The 24992-nt window shown below is 37.1% G+C and overlaps 3 protein-coding genes across 3 annotated transcripts; 1 reads left to right on the top strand and 2 right to left on the bottom strand.

Annotated features, from left to right (window-relative positions):
- The first annotated feature begins 594 nt into the window (after positions 1–594).
- Positions 595–2110, top strand: LOC119068367. Its single transcript, XM_037171935.1, has 2 exons — positions 595–704; positions 788–2110. The coding sequence occupies exons 1-2, from the start codon at positions 639–641 to the stop codon at positions 2108–2110; spliced, it is 1389 nt and encodes a 462-aa protein (XP_037027830.1). The 5' UTR covers positions 595–638.
- A 2834-nt stretch (positions 2111–4944) lies between these two features.
- On the bottom strand, positions 4945–11319 carry LOC119068229 (tetratricopeptide repeat protein 21B-like). The gene is made up of 8 exons (XM_037171737.1): positions 11223–11319; positions 7300–9547; positions 7087–7228; positions 6773–7025; positions 6505–6702; positions 6197–6437; positions 5958–6132; positions 4945–5890 (listed from the first exon to the last, which is right to left on the bottom strand). The coding sequence occupies exons 2-8, from the start codon at positions 9382–9384 to the stop codon at positions 5013–5015; spliced, it is 3972 nt and encodes a 1323-aa protein (XP_037027632.1). The 5' UTR covers positions 9385–9547; positions 11223–11319; the 3' UTR covers positions 4945–5012.
- Positions 11320–16354: 5035 nt separating this feature from the next.
- On the bottom strand, positions 16355–23489 carry LOC119068230 (aminopeptidase Ey-like). The gene is made up of 11 exons (XM_037171739.1): positions 22506–23489; positions 20839–20953; positions 19685–20535; positions 19470–19625; positions 18939–19244; positions 18556–18875; positions 18419–18494; positions 18050–18351; positions 17227–17504; positions 16606–17163; positions 16355–16551 (listed from the first exon to the last, which is right to left on the bottom strand). The coding sequence occupies exons 1-11, from the start codon at positions 22580–22582 to the stop codon at positions 16417–16419; spliced, it is 3174 nt and encodes a 1057-aa protein (XP_037027634.1). The 5' UTR covers positions 22583–23489; the 3' UTR covers positions 16355–16416.
- Between the last annotated feature and the right edge of the window lie 1503 nt (positions 23490–24992).

Here is a 24992-nt window from a genome sequence, read left to right on the forward strand (position 1 = left end):
CCTGGTATAGAGCCTTTGATGGTAGACAATTTAGGCGTATAAAACTGTTTGTCAAAAGGGCCTAAATTATGAGAAAAATTCTGAAATGAAATGAAAATAACTAAGGTAACTGATTGAAAGTTGACCTAGTGGAAAAGTGATCTTAAGTTGTCCGTGTAAATTTGTATGGCGAAAAAATTATCGGTCAACTCAACATTCAATAAATCGTGATATGTCCTATGACTTTTGTATAGATAGGACAACTCACGATTCATATAGGTCAACTCTGTATTTTTATTAATTCATTAACTTTATTAGACGAAATCGGCAACAATTAATAAAATTTATATTAATTAAGTAAACAAGAGATAAATCTTTAAAATAAAAGTGGTTCCATGTAACATAGTTCCAAAATCGCTGAGAAATTCAAGTTCAAAGTTGAGATTTGTCAAATTAGGTCAACTTTCAATCAGTTACCTTAATGTCACGCAGCAGAGATCTGATGGCTCAGTTAAACAAGTTCACCCAATTTCGATATCGATTTCAATTGAGATTGTGCCGATGATGTTTCTCTGCGTGACAGAGACAAAAATTGTGTCACACCCATCAGTTGAACATTTGAATATTAAACAATCGTTGCACTGTCGTTCGTAAATGTTATGTTGCACGTTAATTTTTACGTTTTTCATTTTTATCATCAAGCGAAATTGTTATCACGTCAACAGGTCAGAAATAATAGATTTTTTGACTATGCATCTGCATCTGAATCTGCAGCATAATACTAAAAGTAATAATATCCGTATTTTAGACGGACGACAACATGTTGCCCATTAATGTGACTAATACCACTGGTACATGCCTGCATCATTTGAATGAGTATTGCCTCCTCGACATATTCTCGAGCAATTCGTTGACACTGTTGGATTTGTGTTCACTGGCAGAGACTTGTAGAGATTTCCAGCGAATAACGAAACGCGTCTTTTCAAGGGAATTGAAGATGGTAGTCGGACCTCACGCACGTCGATATTCATTCCAAGCAAAAAACTATTCCATTCGTTCCAAAGCTGCCAAGGATATACGACGAATATTGAAAAATTTCGGATCATATCTGACCGAACTTAAAATATCCCGCAACGACCCGATTGTTACCGATTCGGTGATAAAGTATTGCAGAGCCGGTACATTAGGGAGAATCAATATTTGTGGAAAAAGTGGCAAAAAAATGATTGAAGATCTCACAGTCAAATTTGAAGCGATCTTTAAACGGCTACTGGCGCTGTCATTTAATGGATTATACACGAAGTATCAACTTGGGGATACAAGTGTACAATTGTACTGTGATTCATTGTTGGAGTTGAAAGTCATCAATGTAAACGCTGACGCGTATAGGTCAATTCTGAACAATAATTTCCCGAAATTGGTACGATTCGAGCTTATGATCTCTAATTTTGATGTAACTCATGCTTTAATTGAGTTTATTGGACGTCATAAAAGCCTTCGATCTCTATTTTTGTGTGTTAAATCGATATGCATCCACGATGACTTAATGGTTGCAATAGGCAACAATTGCAAGGATATGCAGGTATTGACCTTATTTAGCTCTGAATTGGAAAATTTCATTTCGCTGGATCTTTCCAAACTGCATTGTCTTACCAAACTAAGGACATTGGATGTTGCATGTTGCTTACAAAATCAAATTCAGCTCGTTGCACTTTTGAAAGCATTAAAATCGTTAGAAATTGTGATAATGTGGCACATAGTTCTGACATTTGAAATGGTTGATGCTCTATCACAATCACAGAAGTTGCGAGAATTGCATTTGGTCGGTTTCATAGTCAAAATTCCACCTTGGACAATATTAACGCAATTAAAGAAATTACATTTGGACAATGCACAAGGACAACTTTGTGCAGCAGACGTTATTGATATTGTCTCGCGTCTGGTAAATTTAGAAGAATTGACAATAATCAACAGAAGTGAAAGCGATGAACTGACCGAAAAAGTGTATTCTGAAATTGTTAATATTGTTGAACGTAGACCAAATGTACTGACACTAAAATCTAATTTTAGACAGAATTTCCTGGAAAATTGTGATGTGAATCGAAAAGTTCAATTAATAAATTTTATTTGAAAATTTTAATCAATTATCCAGCATTTACCTGTTCCGAGATGCCGAGACAGGGAAAAGCGTACACAAAAGCCAAATTAAACTGAATTTCATTTTACATGCTTACACAAGGACGAAATTGAGTGAGTTTTGCGCATTTTTTCTCGTTATTTCGGTCCATTGCATGCAAATCTGTAACTGTTTTGGACGGTTGATTTTTCGAGAATATATCCCTGATTTATCAACAGAAGTTCATACATCCAAAGTTTTTTTTTCTGTTTTAGTAACTGGAACGTTGGGTCCTTCACTACAAACCCATACCAGCCAGTTATGCCTTATGCCCATAGAAGGGTTTTTGTTTACTGTCAATTCAGTTAGATTTTGAGAAATTTTTGCTTGAGTTGATATAACTCGACCAAAATAAAAAAAATATCAGAGGCTTCCAGTACGAGCCTCTACTAATCCTACTAGCATAAGTTAGCAACAACGTTTTTCCTGAACGATGGATGTTGGAAATCCGCAACGAAATGACGATATTTCAACACTACTTAGGAAAAATGTTTTTAAAATCTTTCTTCATTCTCTGTAGATTTATCTTTAGTATGAGCCGTCACAACAACATATCCACTGATTTTCGACTATATTTTCGAGTTTCCAATTTGCTCGGAAAATCAACCATCGTGAACTTTGATCTATCATTTTACCTTTTCCGAACTTTTTTCATTTGATTATGATAGGGTGACCTGTAGAGAGGAGAAAAAACATAGAACTAGACGAAAAAATTTTAAACCTTTTTTTTTGGTGAAGGTGAGAATAGTATAATGTACCGCTACCAATTGCAGTGGTCTAAGCACTACAATCCCCTAAAATTTTAAAGAAGTTAAAAGAAGTTATTCTCGATTGTTCTAAGAATGGACGATTTCACTGTTTAAATTTTTGTGAATTAAATTTTAATGGTTAAGGGTCAATTCGCCAATTCGTCAGCCAAATTTTCAATTTTTGAAACAAGCTATCTCCGATATTATTGAGTTATAGCTCATTCGATTCGTCGTTCAATTCTAGGGAACGATTTACAAAAAAAAATCCAATTTGGGTGATCAGTCAAAGTATGGTCAACTTTCAAAGAGTGCGTGCTGTATATCTGCAACATCATTGTTCTGAGGGGCCGACTACATATTATGGTAGCTGACCTCAGCCACCATCACATATCAAAATGTGACCTAAGAAGTTTTGTGTTGCAGGATTTGCGGACCATTTGAAAAAAAGTTGACCTTTACGGCTGCAATAAAAGAGTAAATTTGAACCAAATTTTCGTCCAAAATCAATACCCTCTCTAGCAACCAAACTAGGAAAATTAAGGTGGTAAAACTTTACAGTGTATTCTGACATAGAAAATTTTACACTTTTAAAAATAAATTAAATGAAGTATGAGCAGCGATTTCATTTTTTGTGTTGAAAATATTACGTCTTGATTAACCATTTCGGTGTTCGAAAATGAATAATTTGTGATTGTGACGTGTTTTTTGTTGTGCAAAAATGAAATAAAGTTTAAAGTTTGTCTTTTTCGTGTGACGTCAATATTGCTTTAAAAAAGAGCGCGGCACGGCAACTCTATTACAAGAAAAAGTCAGTGTCACATTTGTCAAAATAAGGTGGTATTTTGACTGCGTCAAAACGAAGTTTGATTGCTAGAGAGGGTATTGCCAAAATAGGTTTTCTTATTAGTAACGTGCCTGGGGGACAATTCTAGCCCATAACCGATCGATTCCGAGGGACTCTTTCTGAAAAAACACAATTTTTTTTACATTTTGCTCATAGTCGGGAAGCCACTTTCACTGTAGGGAAATGGTGTAGCGATGCAGAGTGAACATAGTCCTGAAAGCTAACCATACTTTGAATGATGGCTGGCCATGGGTGGTGAGTGCGGAAGTCAGGAAGGGCTCAAATTGTCGGCCGTGGACAGGCCAACAATCCTACAAAGTTTTAACTTTTTGGGTTCCCCCTTCCTCAAGATATTGCTAAAAAAAAGTGTATTCACCATCCCCTGACATCATATGACATGTATACACATTACACCCAAACTGGATTTTTTTTTGTAAAAAAATGGCAGACACAAGTTCGCTAGAATTGAACGACGAATCGAATGAGTTATAACTCAATAATATCGGAGATAGCTTGTTTTCCAAGTGGTCGAAAAATTTGCGAATTGACTCTTAAATTTTACACACAGGACCCAGTGCGTTTCAGAATATATTGTTTTTTAAACAAAAGTCAAAAAGAATTTCACTTGTGATTTATTAGGGTGACACCATCAGTTAACAGGTTAACCCGACCAGTGACCTGATAAGAGTTTTCAGTTCCAGATGCCAGTGATGTGACTGGATTTACAGGGTTTATTACAACTAAATACTGGTATAGGTGCTATTTTCTATTGGTGACCAATAGAAGGAAATAGTACGCCCATAGATGCGCCAATGGAAGTAGGTGGGACAACGTTTGACTTAAAAATCTGATTCTGAAACTTTAGTCTTCGTGGAAATACAAAATCCTCACTAGACGAGAAAGTTGTCCAAGATTCAGTATCGGTCGTTTTGAATGAATTCGTGAACAAAATTATCTGCAAACAAAATTGGATTGAGCTTTTGAGCGAGCATCAGCATAAAAATGTAATTGGATTCGCGTCGATTGTCGATTGGGCCTCATCTCATCTCATGAAAATAATTTGTTATCGCCTTCTGCAGAACGTACTTCCTTCTTTCTCATATAGATCCACTTTATACTCGCAATTTGCTGAACACTAAAAAGCGTGGGACAAGGGCATTTTCTTTAAGTTTATTTTGAGTAAAAATTCCGGTCAATTCACTTCTAAACATTTATTTCATTGTGCCTCATTGTAGTCAAGCCAACTTCTACCTATAAACAGGTCTTAACATCGTAAATTCGTTCTGGATTTGTCCAAAATATCCTTTTTGATGGACGGATAGTCGGGATACATTTTTAACACCTGCTGGCATACATCAATCGCATCCGCGTACCGTTTACTTTTCATGTGATTGTATGCCAATTTGTATCCAATGGCTGCCTTATTTTTCCCGCTTATACGCCAAGCCAGATCATAGTTCACTGCAGCCAATCGGTGATTTGGTTCTTTTTCCGCGATCATTCCCAGCAGTTCGTAACACTTACAACAGGATTTATTGTATTGACGCACTTTGTTCAATATTTCCACGGCTATGTCGGTCTTGTTCGATTGGATGTAAAGATCACCCAGCAGTAACCAGCACTTTTCCAAATATTCAGCATTTTCAAAGCTCCACTCGTGCTTCGCCACTCGTTTGAGTAAGTTGCGAGCCCGTTGCGATTGTTTCAGTAATACATGTGCTGTAGCAATACCCAGGATTGGGCCCGGATGTTCTTTGTACTCGTCTTGTGATGCTATTTTAGTGAAATTGAACAGTGAACTTTCAACCAAATTCTTAGACCGGTAGGCCATATCAATAAAACTCTTCAGCAATCTTTGATGCAGTGATTCGTTGTCCAAACCACCTGGCCGAATGCGCAGTTCCGTTATCAATCTTTCAGCCGTTTTCAGAGCAACCAATCGAGATTCACGAAAATCAGTCTCGTCATTCATGTCAGTTATCTCTGCCGGTAGATCTCCGTCCGGATTGATGCAGATCTCGATCATATTGAATACTGCCTGTTGACCCCATTCCGGATCTAGTCGGGAATGGTTGAATATTTTCAGGGCGCCGTTCGGATTGCCCGTATACCATTCGTAGAGGGCTTGGCAGTAGAGCAGACCTGCAAAATGATATTGTTAGGAATGATGAGGAGACAAACGACATTTGTGTCGAAGCAAATCAAAGACCTGGTTCATTAAAGTTTCGTGCTGTTGCATCTTCGGCTCGTTGTAGAAAAGGCAAAACTTCCGAGAGAGTGCCACTGCGACGCATAACTTCGATTAAACGAGCCAGCGCGGTCCAGTACGTCGGTTGCGCGATAAGAAGTTGAGAAAAGTGGAAACCAGCACTTTCGAAGTCCATCTACAATAGATACGTTCAACTGAATGATACCAAGCCTCATGCAAACAGATAGCCATCAACTTACTTGGAGAAATGATAGGTCTGCCATCATTACAGAAGCGCCCTCATGACTTTCGTCCCGTTTCAAAATATCTGCGCAAATTTTCTGGCACTCATCGATCTCATTATGGTGCAGATGTAAACGGGCTAAGGCAATCATAACGCTAGAATCATCGGGCATGACCTTTAATGCACCTTTGTAATGTTGTATAGCCTGACGATGGTCACGTAGTCCGATAGATTGCTCGGCCATCAGGACACAAATTCTACGAAAATTACTTTGTGAGCAAGGGGAAACAAATGAACTATCTGCCCGTTCGGTACGACACTTACTTCGATAATATTTTGTTCTGTTCCTGCATACTTCCACTCTGTTCCAGAGCCATTCGTCGTTGGATTCGAAGCTGATTTTCGCTGGCCTCTTTCAATGTGGATAGAGACGAATTCAAATGACCGGAACGTTCACGGATTCGTGCCAACAACAGTAACTGTTTGGTTCGTGTTTGTAGGGCCACAAGATCTTCGTTCTCACTGCATTAGCAAAAGAAGCGTTTGAGATAAAAATTTGAGCAAACGAAATACGTGTAAACCAAACACCAACCTGGTCAATGTTTCAATCTCACTGACTAGTGTCTGTTCCGCGTTTGTATATTGCTTCAGTTTCAAATACAATTCGGACAGGTCCAATTTGAGCGATGAATGGTCTGCATTCAGCACCGCTTCATTGTAATAATTGATGGCTTTCACATACTGATGGGTTTTTACATATGCCCGGCCAAGTTTAGAGGCTAGCAACGCATCGCTGGGATTAAGTTTTACTGCCTTTTTGAAGGCACTGATAGCCTCGTCGGGCTCTGCGAATAAAACAAGTTTTTACATTCCGCTTTCCATGTGAAAGGATGTGTCAATGTTTACCCTGAATGGACATGTAAGCATCTCCAAGCATCAAATAACTCTCTGGTCCAGGACAGTTGTCGACCAGCTCTTTAAAACATTGAGCGAATGCCAGCCGATCCTTTTTGTGATGAAGAAGGATGTTTGCCAGTTTTGTTTTCGCCTGAATTTGAATTTGAACGATCTGAGTAAGTCGACCGATCGGCAATGCTTTCACACAAAAAATGTCCTTACCTGCAAATAGTACGTCTGTCCGGGATGAATATTTTTTAGCATTTCAATAGCCACCGCCAGATCATTTTTACCCAATGCCAATTCTGCACTCGCAATGAGTAGTCGGCCTTCTTCCGGCGTACCGACAAACTCTTCCAGTGCGATTTGCATTGTTTTTGCCGCCTCTGCACTTTGATTCGTTACCATATACACATCCACCATTTCCAAATACAATGTCGCCTTATCCGACAAACTCAATCGATGGATCTCTTTAGCGGAGTTTTTTGTTTTGCTGGGCGATGAAGCCGATTCCAATCCGCTTAAATTCATCGTTGTCACGTAACACTTCAAGGCCTCTTCGTACTGGTGTTGGCTCTTTTTGATGATGCCGCTTAGCAGGTGGTACATTGGATTATCGCGTATGTTGAAGTTGTGGCTGAGGCAAATCTCTAGGCTTTGAGCGGCTCGTTGGAACTGATGCTGTTGAATGTGGATTTGAGCAATCAACAGATGTGCATCGGTGTATGTAGGGTCCAGGTCTTGGAGTATTTTCTGCAAAGTTGCCGCCGATGCAGCCATCTCTCCGCATAAAAATTCCACTTTAGCGAGTTGATAAACTGCTTGAACCAGCCCCGGACATGCTTTGACGATTGCTTCCAAGATATTTAGACTGTGTTTGATGGACAGATGGAGTGTCTCTTTGGAGACGGTAGAGTTGACAGCAACAGTCGGTTGAATCGGTGAATGCTGTATCAGTTCATTGGTCACTTGCAACAGAAATTCCGGATCGAAGCGACGTAGATACTCGACGCCATAGGACAGAGTCTTAAGGTTTTTAAATTGATACTCGCACGCTTGAACCAAATACGAAATAGCTTTGTCAGAGTTGTTTTTGACAAGTTTGGCTGTCATGTAAAGTAGCAGAGGAGTTTTGACCGATCCTTGTATCTCGTTAAGGAATTCAATTTGTTGATTTACTTGCTCAGTCGGTCCGGACTCGGCCAATTGACACATAGTTAGGCCGCACAGAGCGTATATGGAACTGTCGTCAAGTTTTGTCGCCGATCTAAAGTACTTGGTAGCTTCTTTATAGTGACCCAAGAGTATCGAATGATATCCAAGCTCTGTGATATAGTCAGCATTTCCCGGTGACATCTGAGCAGCCTTCTCAACAAATTTGAATGTAAATTCGATTATGTCCCTCCGCTGACCGCATATACGAGAAAACAATTGACCGATGTGAAGGTAGAGATCGCCATTGCTCGGTTCAACTTTCGCCACCGAACTGTACAGTGTATTCAAACAAGCCAAACCGTCCTGATACTTTCCGTCACGACACATCAAAATTAGTACTTTGACGCGCAATGCCTCAATGTTTGTCGGCTCGAGCGTCAAAATTCTCAGTGCCGTTTCCAGTGCATGTTCCCAATTCCAGCTGGCCAATTGAGTTTTCATCTTTTCAACCAATGGAATATTCAGCTCTGGATAGCGAACAGATAATCGGTTCAGAACGGAAATGGCTGCTTCAAAGTCGCTGTTCAATTGATGATATCGCATCTGCCCGAGGTTGGCGTCAATGTTTTTACCTTTTGTCAACGCTGAATCGAATAATTCCAAGATGCCGGAGTACATTTTTTGGTTGATACTCAGCTCGGCCCAGCCCTTCATCACCAGCGCTTCCGTCGATGCTGCGTTCAGCTTCAATGCCCGTTCTGCATACTCTTTTGCTTTCTCGTGCTTGCCACTCAACAGCAAAAATACCGATGCAAAATAGGCCGAGTTGGACGTTAGTTTTTTACGTTCATCTTTCAGCCGTGCGTCGAATGCCACCAAAGCCTCCTTGTCAACAACGGTGCATCGTTTATGAGCGAATATCAGTCCCAATATGGCTGACATTGCAAAGTCCTTTTCCACTATCAGCGGATTCAGCTCACGGATACCCTCCTGGATTCTATTGCCGAGCACCAGTGAAAATCCATTGTACAAGCGAAAGCAAGCGTTACCGGCAAATTTGCTGAGCGCTTCCAATGCGGCATTTTGCATGAGATGATAGAATTTCTCGCGACCATAGTAAAGTATCAGCGACTTGTATTCAAGGTCGTCCATTTTTCTGTTCTAAATATTTTATTTCAACTTGTGGCCGTACAATTTACAAATTCTTCACGATAATCGGTTCGTACTTGGAGCCATACTTGTCGTAGTAATGCTGGAGAAAATCGCAAATCAATTCGGCTTTTAGACCTTCCCGTGTGCAATGCGTGAGGACAGCCTATGCGGGTGAAAGACACAAAAAGTAATTAAAAAGTCGCAGTTTTGCATCATAGAAGTAAGAGTGAACCGAGGGGTCACGCACTTCTTCAAATTTAATCCATTTAATCCATTTAATCCATTTAATCCAAGAAATACATGGGATTAAATGGATTTAAATCCATTTAATCCCGAGTGCGTCACCCCTCGGAGTGAACTGGTTTTAGAATTTTGTGTTTGGTTGACTATTCAAACATTAAAAAAGAAAGTTTTTGCTGCGCCATTTCTGCTGCAAAAGAGAGTTTTAAGTACAATATTTTAGAGATTTTCAAAGTGATGGTAAATGGTCACGCCAGAATGGGTCGATTTCGGTTATACCTCACAATCCGAGGTTTTTGAATCATAACCTCGGATCGTGAGGTATAACCAAAAATGACCCATTCTGGTGTGACTATGAAAGATCAACTCGAAAACTGACAAATGGCCAGAAATGGTTAATAGAAAGTACTAGTCGTTGTGCATCTCAGTCGAACAAGATTGAAGTTCAGTTCGAAAATATAGCAAGTTTTTAGATCTCTGAAAGTTGATTCAGGGTGATGAGTCTCAAGAGATATTTTACATCAGTGAACCGATCAAGAAGTTTAATAAAATTAAGAAAACGACCGTCGTGGTGGTTGCAGCAAGTGACCAGATGCAATAGAGCTCTTCTTGCAACTTTTGAACTTGAATCCACTTTGGTTGAGACCAATCGTGATAACTTCAATAACTAAAATGAATTGCCAGACTTGTGAAAGCGAGTCCCATCAATTCTTATTTGAATGAGACTTTTGATGAGTACCGCTTCGAATTCAACCAGTTGTGCTATGTATACTAAAAGTGCAGTGTAAACAAAATTGATACTGAGGTTGGACACATTGTATGTCGATGAATTTTGCTGTAATTTTCGAACATTTTCGAAGCAGTCGAAATTTTGTATAAAAGACAGTAAAACCTAGCGACATTCTTACGGACCTCAGAAAAGAAATGACGTTAAATACATAGCAAATTGAATGTGTGGCATTGTTCGCAAGTCACACTAGTCACAATAATTAATATATTCTCCGCAACACAGCAAAGTTAAATGAAATTCGTCAAACCATATTGAATTGTCTACAAAATTCCGAACCAATCCACCCGATAGAGTCTATAATGTATAAAAATGTCCATCACACACACCTCTGCCAGCACCTTGCCCACACCTTTTCCACCAAAAATTTCAGGCACTACAGTGTGATTCAATTGCATAACATTTCCGACTAATGAATACTCAATGAAAGCTTTGTGATCGCCTAGTGTAACATAGAAATTCGAATTCTTTGTGTCGTGTTGCACACTTTCGGTTGTTATTGCCGATGTAAACTGTTGCACTTGCGATTTTGTGTACATTGCGGGTGCAATTAATCTACTGAGGTGAAGAGAATCATTAGAACCAAATTGAAGAGGAAAGTGTATTAAAGCAATTGAAACCTGTTGTGGTGCAATAGATTGATTCTGGACACTGTTTGTTTGAATACGCTGCTAAACATCACGTACAGTGCAAGAATAGATCTTTATACAGATTTTTCGTTTCTTTTCTAAAATCAACGATAGTAAATAGCGACTAAGATTACAAGCGATCTACATGCAAATTACGGGGGAAAAAAACATTATCAGCTTACCTGTTACGACGCAAAATGTTCGGAAAATTTCAATTTATTGTTTGTTTACACCTTGTAACCATGGACACGTCAAAACATTTTATGTGCAGATGATCTGTCATAAATTTGAACCGGGTGTGTCGCGATGCAACACAAAAACGGCGAATGTCGAGACAACATTTGAGCGGGAGTTTTCAAATGATTCAGGGTATTGAATCGTTTTCTGAGAATCAGATTTAAATTAATTTCTAATTTCAGATGTAAATAACATAAATATCATGTCGTATACCTGCAAGTCGGTGATTTTCTTGAACTTAAATAGGTAGATTTATGAACAGAAGATTTATTGGATATTAAAGGAAAGCAATAAGAAAACTCGGAAGGAGAAACGGAAAAATGTGTCACTGTCACTCAATTAAACAAAATCTCTTGTTTCTATCAACCGCTCATGCCATGAAACGTTATGGAGACACTGAATCCGAAACTTGCATAGGTTCTTAACTTACTTTCACTGTGTGCCGTACTATCACTGTAAAAAATCAGAGACGGTTTACAGAAACGGTTTCTTTAGTAGAAAGGGTAGTATGTGATCGATTGTTTGGTTAGGTTACCGGTTTGATTCGAATCAAACTGATAACCAAACCCTTACATTTAACACCCACGGTGAACAAACAAAACGTAGTATATAGGTTTGTTCCAAGTAACTGTAAACACGAACTTTGACAACCCGAACAACGACAATTTCATCCACAGCCGCTTACATGATATTTCATACAAATCGAGCAACGTCGCCTTCGCGATTAACACAGAAATATTATTCAGGTTATGGTTCTGTGGATGAAATTTGACAATTCATATGGCCTTGGAACCTATAATGATTGATTGTCACCAATTTAACGTAGTTGCAAAATTCGTAAAAGGTTTTTTTTGCAACTCTGACTCTTAGACTAATATTATGATTAGTCTGGGATCTTACTATTATGTATTTTTCGTAAGTGTAGTGGAAACCTTGGCTTTATAAGAGAAGAGAGATGTGGGATCTCAATAGAAAAAACTGACAAACCCTCTCAATAGAACCAACTGACAAATTAAAATAATTTTTCAATGAATTTAGCGTCATAATTCCTCTAGGTAGTCTACCTCTATGCTCGAATGTATAGTAGCTGAAGAGTATCAGTAAGTACATAGTACTACTACTTAAGGCTCGGAGGTGAACTGAACATGTTTACGAATAGAGTGGATGCCACGCACTTCATGCGTGAGTAGCACTGAAACTAGACAGTATATAAATTTTAGAATAGTAGAAAATTTTCGAACATATTTTCACATAAAAGTCTATTTTACAGCTACTTCGATAACTAATGCTTCCAGTGCGTTGGTGGATGTCATGTAGAAAGAAAGAAATATTTAGATTAACGAGCTTACCTACCCGAAGGCTTAACCTCTCTAAGAGGAGTAGATTAAGGTACGCTCAATCCGTCAATTGACTACCTTTTTATGTCAGTTTTCTAGCACCAGCATAGCCAAAGGAGAGTCGTTTTTAGCGTTAAAAAATTTGGTATTGGTATTGTCACTGAGTGGGTTTTCTAAGTTTTCAGTTTAAAAAAAGTGTGGGTACCATAGCCTGTTTTTGTAAAAAAAATTCTGAAATTTTGAAGAATTTCTCCAAAATTCCCAAATTTAAGAGTTTTTAGAAATTTAGAAGAATTTCACAAGTTTTACTAATTTTTTAATATTTTGAGAATTTGTAAGAATTTTTGGAACTTCTTTCTTCAAATTCTCGATAAATTCTTAAATTTAAGAATTTTCAGAATCTTTTGGAATTTTATTCGTAAAATAAGATACGGTGAAGGACCAATGCTCTTTTTAGCAGAGGCGAACAATTGGAAGCTTTTCCTGTTGAGAATTACCCTCATTTGGATTTTTGTATTAAAAAACGAGCCGTCAGAACAGTCGGAGCGTTCGCTGCGACTGAGCCCAGGGACTAAAATAAGGATTTCTGTGCAGGTGGGAAACTTTTCAAAGGGGCGCATAAACACGAAATCTTGGGCGACAAAGTAAGAATTTTTATCCAAAAATAATATCATGCGTACACGCAACGAACTTCAAGCAAGAGTGCTTCGAGTGACAGCTGCCAAATAGAGTACTATTTTGTATAAAATTTTTTTACAGATTTTTTTACAATGCCAAAATTTGTTCGATACACTGTTCCAATTCAGTACTCTATTTAGAGTACCGCTCATGCTTGCTTGAAGTACGTTGGTACACGACGTGTACTTCATGTTGACGTCAATATATCATCGATTTAAAAGAAATTACTCCCTTTACCGTAAATCTAAGGTCTTACCCAAAAAATCACTCAAAATGTCCGTAACGCACTATGATTGAAATGTTAAAAAAAAACGTTAATTTATGAAAATGTCCATAACTCGAGTTTCTTACCCGGTTTCGAAAGACTTTTTTTCGACAAAGAATCAAATTCCTGAGGTTCAGTTCGTAGGTGGACAGATGGACTGACTATGTAAGAGATATTCTCGAAAGAATTTTCAAATAAAATTATGCCTGTTATTTTGTCAACACGAAAGGCCAATTATGTCAACAATTGTTAATAACAACGGTTAACGCAATAAATCGTTATCTTCATTTGACTCATCGCAGTCAAACAATTGCATTACAGTCAGAGGCAGTGAATTTTCAGCATTAATTTACTTCAGCTGTTTTTCAGCTGATCCACACATATAATCAAAACTGTTGATACTTGCTTATACGGTTGAAGCTGCTACATGCACGCGCGTGGTAGTGGTAAAACCGTATAAAGAACATATAAACAGCTTTGATTGTTTGTGTGGATCAGTTGAAAAACAGCAAAAGTTAATTCATGCTGAAATGTCACTGTAGATTCCAAATATTTTTTTTTACTTCCATATAAAAAGTTGTGGTCAAAGACTTTTGAACTGATAAGAAAGTAGCGAGAAAAGAATCATAAAACTTACTGACATATTTCTGGCCAAGACATTCCTTAAATCGATTTTTCACCATGAAGCCATGATGGCTCATTTTTGGTCAAATGGAGAAAAATGTAGATCACAACCAAATCTACATTTTTCTCCATTTGGCCAAAAATGAGCCATCATGGCTTCATGGTGAAAAATCGATTTAAAGAATGTCTTGGCCAGAAATATGTCAGTAAGTTTTATGATTCTTTCTAAATATAAATTTTTGGTAGCATTTACATGTTCGAATATTAGTAAAAAAACAATATTGACTTCAAAAACCTTGTCCAAGTAATAAATTGATTCAAAAAAATTAAAAATTACCTTAAAAATGAATTATATGTCAAAAAAATTAAATTAAAAGGTTTAATAGATTGCCGAGTCGATCTCATATTTTTTTTTTGAAAGTCACTTTCAAAAAGTTATTAGCTCCAACTATCATCTTCGTCTTTTATTTTATGCGTAAAAGAAACAAACTTCAGTGGAGTCGATGAAATCTACTGTCAATATCTACTAAATATTTATGACAAAATACTACTACTATTCGCATAACTATTATTCCCTTATTTAAAAACTGCAATTTGGAAAATATCGTTATTTACAATTTCTCATTGTTGGGAGCTGCCGGTATTCTACTCCTACTGCGCTTTAGTGGGTTTAGCACTGCTATAGGTACTAAGGCGCAATATTCAAAAATCCTTCAGAGTGTAAAATACTTAGAAGGCGTGGTTCGGAATTCACGTTAAGCATGTGGTCCCTAGTGTTAGGTCATTACAATACCATGTAAAAGTACCTTCACTAGCTATAGCAGCAAATGGTAGCCGAATCTGTCACTTAAATGTGTCCTCCCGGCTGAACAATAACCATACGCTATTATTATTATTTACAATTTCTCATTGGAATTTTTCTTTTCAATTTTATTAGTATTTGGGAGAGTAAAAGCGACAAATGTGATACACTTTGAGTCTGTATCTGTGTTTTCATCTAAATGATGATAAAAGATTTAAAAAAAATTGATATCGGCAATGCCACTATCATTTCCCAATTCCCAATTACAAATTTGTATTAAAGTTAGATTCTTTTGATTATTTGAAGTCAGATAATTATAATTTTTCTCGTGGGTAAATCTGGATTTGCAGGTGGGAATTAGAGGGGCGCAGGTGGGAAAATTCCCACCTGCGATGTTCCTTAGTTTAGTCCCTGACTGAGCCCCGTACGAACCCGTACATCTATTGCGTACGCGACCCTAGTTCGTCGGTCGCCCTACTCTTACCCTAAACCTACTAACCTAAAATTCTAATGAAATGTGCACGTCTTAAAAATTGCGTATAGCGCAATTACAAAGCCCCGTACGACGTTCCTTTCAACTGTAACCCAAACTTAAAAATTTTTGCAACAATTTATATTAACCCATATTTACCTATAAATAAACATTTTACGAATAAATATGCTAGTATATAGCTCAAAAGAACTATCTACACCGTTATATAGCTCAATATAGCTGTATATATTTATAAATAGATATCCATATTTGGGATGCTTGAAACACCCCACACACATAACCAATCACTTCCCACTGATCAGTAACTTTGTAAGTATCATTTTCACCGATTTCTATTGTTTTTACAAAAATCCAAAATGGCGGCCGACGGCCATTTTGTTAGGAGGTGGAAATTAGTACAGCTGCTTTACATTCAATAATACCTTTCAAACAAAAAAAAATTCATGAAATTCGGTCAAAGTTTACTCGATATATTAACAAAAAACACCACGTTCACTGTACGCCGTACGGCCGAGTAGCCACATATAAGCTCACTCCAAGAGACCTAGCTCACGCTTCTGTAAACCGAATTCCAAGAACTTTTTTTTCGACCCAAAATTACCCATCTTCGAACTTAGCCTCACTATTTCGACTATATTTCAGGAAAAAATTTTTTTTTTTGAAATCGGATTTGATTTACTCAAGATATCGACGTGACAGACGGACGGACGGACGGACGGACAGACACAATTTTTATTGCGGATTCGTTATCTATGAACATAGGCAAACACTTTGCCCTTACCGTCTGCTTCGAATTCCATCAATTACACACGGCATCGTAATCCTATTAGCCCCTTCGTACTTCGTACGGGGCTAAAAAAACAAACAAACAAAAAACCAAAAACGAAACATTTTACTGTTATCTCTTTCATTCGTAAAATTTGTTCTTTATGTCCGTCGCCTACGAAGTACTGAACGCATCTGCAAAATCATTTTTCCATTTTAAATTACTTCTGATCGAATTGACAATCTCGGCCATAGTTTTCCTGTCTTTAAATGTGAAGAGGTCAGAATTGGCGCTGTAAAACATCTGAAACTGCAACGGAAAAAGTTTTCACAAAGCATTTAACATGACTTTATGTAAAGTTACCAATTTGTAATCGTATGTAGTCGAAATACCCTTCAGCAATGTCTTCAATGTTGGAAGACCGTGCATTTGCTGCAACTGTTGAAAGTTCGTATAGAAATATTCCAAAGCATATTTCTGTCCGATTTGATTGTCATTCATTGATCGAACTATTGTACCGGCATAGTCCTTGTATTGGCTATCCAATAAAAGTGAAAAATATTCGCCCAATATTCGCAGATCGGTAGAGCATCCAAGCGAATACAATAAAGCTTTATTGTAGTTGTGATTGTTGGTCGGATCGAAACTGTTTCTCACTAGGTGCCAACTTTGTGCATCACCAAATCTTATGACGGTACAGTACAGTTGCTCAACATCCGTAGCTGATCTCTGTGACAGCGTTAATGTGTCGTTGATGATTAAATTTTGGAAATCTTTCTGGGCATCAGCCACACAATCTGATAGCGCGAATATTTGACATGACCATTTCTTTATCAATACTTTCAATTTATGCGGCATTCCACCTAACGGGGATCGGACAATGTTTTTGTAGGCACGTTGAGTTAAATTGCTGAGTAAAGTCTGATCGAATAGAAAATTTTGGTTAAAAAACACAAATAAAATCTTCAAAATCAACGAACTTACATTAAAGCCATTGCCAATGGAAAAGTCGATGGAATTTTTGTAGACGAATTCCAAATTAACGAGTGCTGCCTTCCACGGCAAATATTCCATTTCCTGGTCATTCCAACGTTCCAGCAGCTGTTGTACGATCGAATAATCGAGGTAATTGTATTTAGCCAAATTGAAGGCATCGTCGATTAAAACAGCACGATCGTTCGCCGATAGTATTTTGTGATTCATTTGAAGGGCCTTTAGTATGGTCTGCCAACGATCACCATCGTAGTTTACTCGGAAATATCCTTAAAGTAAGTGTTGGTCAGTTCAATCGAAAATGGTGAGAATAATAAAGAAGAGTAGACGATTTCCATGTGAGACTGAGCCAAGTGAGTGGATTGGATAATTGCGTACACACATCTTTAGGTGCATGACTGTAGAACACCGTAACCATCCTCTCTGCAAAACTTTAATCCGACTTATTGTTAGAGGTTGTACTGAACGTCGCCAAACTTTTACAAGCACCTACCTTAGCGAATCTTCTACTTTATTTGTTCAAACAAATTTTTGCTAGATAAAAGAAGGCTTGGTAAAGCTGAGTCGATATTTCTGTCGTACATTTCGATAACAAGTGACTATATTATACAAAAATGACTTGAAACCATCAGCCTATCTGCTTCAGAAATATGCTATATAAAGCGCATGGCCAGATATGATTTGGAATCATACGACAGTTTCAATCCTAATTCGTGTCAAGGATTGTCTCATCCTTAACATTTCATATGGAATTGCCCATTACTTTCAACCGAGCTCTGAGCCGGTTACGTGAGTCAGAATCGTTTGTGCTTACCTGTTGATTTTACTGTTAGCCAGTCATCCTCAATATCGAATTTCGTTCCATTGTTCTGTAACCAGAGTGTTTGATTGTTGATTGTAATATGTGTGCTCCAAAAGTGTGGATTGGATTGACGAAGATTCCCCGATGCCAATTCCATTTCTTCAATCTGAACTTTGTTAGCCCCTATTTGCCGGATGTGAATTATTGGATAACCAATCTGTTGAGTCCATTCGTGAATGCATTGTTCCATCGACTTTGATGAATCGGCATTTAAGTTACCTAATGTTTCTAGAAAATTCGTCGTACCATTCGATCTGGAAGGAATTTTTGAAATTTTTTAAATTTACGAAAGGAAGGTACCGTCGTTGCCCATATGTATACTTAAAGAATCGTTGTAATCCCGTTTGATAGATTGGTTTTGTTAAGAGATCTTCTAACAATGTCAAGACATAGAGGCCTACAATAAAGTAGACGTGTGCAACTCATTGAAATCACCCAGGTCTCTCTCGCTATAATACCTTTACTCTGTGCCACATAAATCCAATTATCATCCAAACTTCGTTTCCTAAATTCCTTTAAATTAATGTCCAAGAAACTTTGCTCCCGTCTCAATGACTCCATACGTTTATTGATCATAGATTCGGAGCTTAAATTACTACTGGTATAAGATCGGTCGCCCAACATAATCAATTGCATCGAAAGAGCTTCGTTAATCCATTGTTGATCTTCGAATTCAATAATTTCCCATGGCTGAGACCATACTTTTCCGACTACATGCGATATGGTCAATTCCTTATTTTGTTTATCCGTATCGTCGTAGGCAATAAAAAACGATTCGCTGAAGGTAGAACACAGCAAAATTATTTCAAAACTTTGTGCGATGCGAATATATGCTACTGACCTTGCAATGACCAAACCCTTTTTGATTTCAATGACGTCATGGGTGGAACTCGGCATTCCAATGAAACTTATTGATTCCAATGGGTAGGTCGAATTCGTGTACCATTCGATTTTCTTTAATAATGACGGAATGACGGAGTCGATGAACGTTATATTAGGAAGAAGTTTCGGTCGAAAATATGAATTTATCATCAAATCTGGTGTTACTGTTACAACGACCGCCGGAATGTTTGTGATGACAAACCCAAAATTGTTCAACATCATCGGGTAAGTTCTCTGGTATGCATCTAGTGTCCAATCGTTTGTTCTGAAATTTGCCAAGGAAGTGTATCAATTTAGAGCGAAATTTGTTTTGTTAAATGTGAACTTGTAAGTCGAACGTTCTATTTACACCTCCTATGCCTAGACTGTTAAACAGATTCTCGAAATTCTCGAAAAATCGCTCTTAAAAATTCTAATGTAAAATTGAGGATTGAGGAGCTCTACAATACATACACCTGAAAAACAAATTCTTGACCACGGTTCTACGTACATTTTCTGTGACCTTATTAACTTCGACACTGACACCGACTGATGATCATTACGCCGAATGAGATTCAACTGAAATGTGACGTCTTTCAAGTAACTGTTGAAGCATGGGAAAAGAACAGGCGTATGATGTGGATCGGTTACAGTTGCTGCCACAAAACTGAAAAATATAATCATCGACATAACTGAATTGATAAGCGAATGTGAATTTAACTAAACTCGTCACCCGACTCCGATGTACCATCGTATGATTTGTACACCAATCCGTAGTCATTGGTCATATTACCGCTGAAGAAAACTTTAACGATGTAGTAGTGACCTCTACGCAATGCGGTATTCAGTGTGATTATTAGCTTCTGTCTGACCGCATCGAATCGAATGCCGTCAATTTGTAAATGGGTTTGATCGTCAGGATTCGGTTCCCTCAACATTGAGTCATTTTGAAATAGACCGTCCCACATTGTGTTGGTATCATTGTATTCGACAAATTCAGTTACCGATGGTTCCGATGGTACCGATGGTTCCGGTTGCTCCGATGAACTTTTTACTTCGAATTTAGTTGTTTCATCTTCGCTTCCTGTTTCGTTAAGTTCTGTTGTTGTTGTGTCAATATCATTTCCCTTATCCTCTCCAGGTAATTCCTGCGATTCTTTTTCCGCACTCGTATCGGGCGTATTTGAATCGATCCATTCGGTTGAATTTGACATCAATAAATCGGATTGATCATCTTCCACGGAAGCATCGTCCTCAACTAGCTGAGCTGATCGTTCATCTCGATCGTTTGTTAATTGAAAATTAGAATCTGACAAAATACGGCTACGATACACGGTCACATCGTCGGCACGGATATCTAAATTTTTCGCATCCAGTTCAATTGTTCTAATGTGATCGTGATTCGGCGTTATTGTTATCCAAACGTTTCCGGTAAACGAAAATTGATTAAGGGATTCGTTTAGCATTGAATTGAATATCAAACGGTAGTGCTTCGGTGCGATTGTTTCTTGACTTATTTCGTAGTTTTCATCTTGAGAGTTTTCGATAAACTCTTCTATCGACATTAGTGGTTTGTTCTGAAATGGAAGGTGAGGTGTTCCAACATTCATATCATTTCAAAATCGAATTCCTGGCTAAGTTAATAATTAAAATGCTGAAAATTTTCGACCACATGAAGTAAAAGATCAGATAGTAAAACTGTTAATATGCTTGCACGACAGAGCAAAGTTATTTTACTCTGCCGTGATGCTTGCCGTCTGTGACAGGTTAAAAAACCTAAAGCTTTCATAAAAAAATGCAGTTAGGATTCCTCACTGAGGAAAGAATGTGTTGCCCTTTAAAATTTTCATAAGCAAGTAATGGACAATTTTACCCCTTACCTGATATGCGTGTTTTGTTGTGTAAAATACGAGTAATCCCAAAAGAAAACCAAAAATAATGAACAAAATTGTCAGAAGTACTCCTTTCGATATTGTAACGAAGCAGCCACCTTTCCTGAAATTAATAATTTGCATTTTTCATTCAATCACATCAATCTCATGATTCGAAATACATCAATTTCTTTTCCTAAGTAATAGCCCTATCCATCGAAGTATTAGCGAAAATTGAAAATATCGAACGTGCAAATCAAAGCATTTTTTTTGTAAGTCAAGGTAATTCGGTGTACAACACTCGTTCAGCGTTTACGATTAGTGTACGCAACTATAATGAATTATAATGTGGGTGTGGACATTTTTTATATTGTAACAAATTAGCATTTGACGTCGTTCTTTATCACTTGACAGAAAATTAGTTTTAGAAAAACCAAATTGTTGCTGGCCATTTTTTCATTTAACTTATAATTCTATGAAGTTAGTGCTTAATCATCCCTATTCCCTAAAAAGTCAAGTAAATCCTTATTCTATTCACCACAAGCATGAACCACAAAAGAAATTCAAAGGCTGTTCTGATATAATGGTAATGCTAGGAGCAGTGCTATGTCATCGTTGATTTTTACAGACTATAAATAGATTAGTGAATAGTAATACGGATAGAGATCGTTCCTACTACCTACCAAGAATTACTAAAAGCAAGCTTCGTAACTTTCGGTAAAATTTAGTACATGAGAGATGCCCTATATGCCCTGTCTTGGCCTGAAAATTTTGTTCGTATTGGGTTGCACAATGTTGGTTTTTTCATCTGTAGTGATAGTGATATTCTTCTCCACATGAACCATATATGAGTATGATGTGGTGTACAAAACGTCACATCCAAGTTCAACTCCGTCTTACTATTCAAAATACCTATTTACGAATCAAAGGTACCTACGGGTAGATCAGAGGGATCTGAACAAAGCGTACGTGTCATGCATTTTCAACTACTTTTCCATACATTTCTGCAAATTTTGAATATACCTTTTCAAATTGGTGTTGTTTAAGATATTTTGTTCGAGGGATTGCTCACTTTGATTACGCAAAATTTAAAACAGCGATTAACCGTAATTACTCGTGATAAATGACTGTTATCAACGCACTCCAAGCATGAGTGGTACTCTAAATAGGGTACTAAAACGGTACAGTGAATGTATCAAACAAATTTTCGCACTGTAAAAAAATCTGGAAGAATTTTTCATACAAAATAGTACTCAATTTGGTAGCTGTCACTAGAAGCACTTTTGCTTGAAGTGCGTTGCTGTTATACATTAAAAAAATCACGATTTGTATCTGACTGACGATGTTTGACCTTGTTAATCAGTGGTTAATCAGTTGTTAATCACTGCGTAATCATGTTAATCAAAAGAAGTGAGCCACCCCCTCGATTTGGTTCAGAACAAGACTTTCGATAATTGGTTGATGAAAGAAAATGAACATTAAGGACCAACATTTTAGCGGAGAGATGGAAAGAAAAGATATCACCTTTATCTGAAGTCTCACGCTAGAAAAGTCTCTTTTTCCATAACGTTCCATCATCCGCGTTGTGTATTTGAAATTTCGTGTTGCAATCAAGTGTTGCAAAGAATAATTTTTATGACGACTAATCTATGGGTGCATAGAAAATTCCTCCATACCTTTCATAATCCATACTATCAACGGGCATTTCACTAAACAGAAAATTGTCCACTTTGTTTTTGAACTTGTGAACCATTCTTTTTGATGTTACAAGATTGTCACTTTCATTAATTAGAACGGTAGCACTTGACTGAATCAGTTAAAGCTAAAAATTGTTTATACGTTCAACGAAACACTAGTTTTGAACTGCCGTTTTTTTTTTAAACTAATTTTAAAATAATGTCCTCTATATCAGTGTTCGGTTGCAACTGAAACACCTTTACATAATAAATATTCTCGATTTCAATTCTGGGCATATATAACAAATAAAAACTATTTTCATTTTCTATAACAATTAACTACTGACTGGTGTACGTATATGTATTTAAGTGGTACTTATGTTATCAATGAATTTTAAGTATGTACTCCATTTGTTGTGTTATTTATATAAATAAAAAAAAAACAAATTTTGACTCAAAACTACACATGTTCGGTTGGCATTTAATATTCTAAGGTAACAACGACTTTCAAATTATCAATTTTATTTAAACTTTCGACGTTAATTAATGGTAAAATTCACTTGTTATCAAGCTAAACTGTTCATATTGCACACTCCATTTTTCATTGGGTGATGGGTGATTAACAATTTAATTCATTGAAATCGACTAAATTAAATTAGTCGACAAAAAGACGTATTTATATTCCAGTGTCGACATTTTTTTATATATTTTTTTTTCGTTTAACTGACAAAACCGATTACACACTCATACGGTTCGATTGAAATCGGTTAGTGCACAATATTTTTTTTTTCACATCCAAATGTTATGCCCGAATGAACATGAATCTGAATTCAAAGATTTTCTGACCCATGAGTGTTTTTTTTCTCTGTATTTCATGTTCCACGTATTGTATTGTTTCGATTTATTGGTTGAACTTTGGAAATAAATACATGTGACTCGAACGATATAAAATGTAATGGAAAAATTGAAACGACACATAACATGAGCCTCTGCTGATGAGGTTTAATATTTATTTCACAAAAAAAACGAATTGTAAAAGTTGTTCGATTTGTACTCGAATCATCACGCACATCAACGAAATGTTTGTTAGGAGTAAAATGGAAAGAAGTTGATCATTTTTACATTACGATGGATGTTAGTGGAGGTGGAACTTATAACATTTATACAACCAACTTCAGTTTTCCCAGGCAGCGGTACTATGTATCAGTATCATCCAAGTGGTAAAACAGCCACCATCGGTGAACGTTCTGTTCAGAAGAATCTTTAAATCTTCAAAAAGTATAGCGAAATGCTTTTAGCAACTAAACATTAAGTTTAATAGACTTTCCTATAATTCTATTACATTTCTTGTACATTTCGTCCTAAAACTACTAATGGCAGCGCTCTATTTCTTGTGAACCAACTTCACAGGTATGACATTTTATGGATATTTTACCAAAGCGAAGTCATATCACCTGAAAATAGAGCGGAAAGAACGAAGTACTGAAAAAAATTGTGGTATCCGAGATTTACCATTTATTATGGGAAATAGTTTGGATATTCTGGCGCGCGATTTCTTCAAAAGATTATTTTGATATCGTCGAATCGAAATATAGAATTGATCGTTTTAATATCGTCCTCGACGTATAAATTTGATTTCCCTAAAAAAATATTTTGATATCCCCTTGGCATGTTCTCTGAGAAATGTCATCAATCGATGATAAAATTTCTAAATAATCATTCAAATGCTTTATCGATATTCGATAAAAATTGACTACTAATTGGATTATCAAATTATTGTAACATTATAATATTCATAATTAAAATTGGAAATTTACCAGTAAATATTTACCGATTGACAGTCCATATTTAAATTTATCGATTATCTTTTGATCTTTCAAAAATTCGTTTGAAATTGATTTTTTTCAATATGTCAATGCAGTTGGAGACAGTGAAATTTCAGCATGAATTTGTTTAAGCTGTTCACGGTGGGGTTGAACAAAACTTAAATAGAGTCGCGACACCACCTCTGATTTTTTTTTCATGTTCTGGTTGAGGGACTCGAGTACTATACGAAACTGTTTTCAGTTTCCGGATCTGTCCAGCCGTTTCGGAGAACCGGCACACGTGGCCGTGCGGGACCCACGAGTCAGATTAAATACAGATTGTTATAGCAACAGATATAGGGACTAATTGTAAGTTAATTCGTGTCAAAATTGATTGTCTCAACAACCTGGCCACGGAGCAACAGCCAGCTGAAATCGAAATTTCGACATTTTTAAATCGTGATGTGTCCAACGTAAAGGGAGTTTGAAACTCTTTGAATGACGATATTGGTAGAGGATTCCATGCTTTGAACGCCGAGAATCGGTTTTTCAAAATTTGTCTGAATTGTGCAATATTTCGCTGCGAAACTTGGACTCCTCTGTAATTCACAGGTAGACCCTTCTTGCAACAAAACAATAAGGCCTGATCAGCCTGCAGTGGCAGTCTAAGCTTTACAACGAT

Source organism: Bradysia coprophila (assembly GCF_014529535.1).
Source record: "Bradysia coprophila strain Holo2 chromosome X unlocalized genomic scaffold, BU_Bcop_v1 contig_173, whole genome shotgun sequence".
Classification (NCBI taxonomy): Eukaryota; Metazoa; Arthropoda; class Insecta; order Diptera; family Sciaridae; genus Bradysia; species Bradysia coprophila.

What these genes read in the sequence shown, in the direction of transcription:
- LOC119068367 (XM_037171935.1), top strand. Translation starts at nt 639, where the DNA reads ATGTTGCACGTTAATTTTTACGTTTTTCATTTTTATCATCAAGCGAAA. An exon ending in AATTGTTATCACGTCAACAG is followed by an intron (nt 705 to 787) that starts GTCAGAAATAAT and finishes TCCGTATTTTAG; the next exon opens with ACGGACGACAACATGTTGCC.
- LOC119068230 (XM_037171739.1), bottom strand. Translation starts at nt 22,582, where the DNA reads ATGGTTCACAAGTTCAAAAACAAAGTGGACAATTTTCTGTTTAGTGAA. An exon ending in TTATGTGGCACAGAGTAAAG is followed by an intron (nt 18,495 to 18,555) that starts GTATTATAGCGA and finishes ACTTTATTGTAG; the next exon opens with GCCTCTATGTCTTGACATTG. An exon ending in CTACATACGATTACAAATTG is followed by an intron (nt 16,552 to 16,605) that starts GTAACTTTACAT and finishes TTTCCGTTGCAG; the next exon opens with TTTCAGATGTTTTACAGCGC.
- LOC119068229 (XM_037171737.1), bottom strand. Translation starts at nt 9,384, where the DNA reads ATGGACGACCTTGAATACAAGTCGCTGATACTTTACTATGGTCGCGAG. An exon ending in GAGATTGAAACATTGACCAG is followed by an intron (nt 6,703 to 6,772) that starts GTTGGTGTTTGG and finishes TTGCTAATGCAG; the next exon opens with TGAGAACGAAGATCTTGTGG. An exon ending in CAGAACAAAATATTATCGAA is followed by an intron (nt 6,438 to 6,504) that starts GTAAGTGTCGTA and finishes TAATTTTCGTAG; the next exon opens with AATTTGTGTCCTGATGGCCG.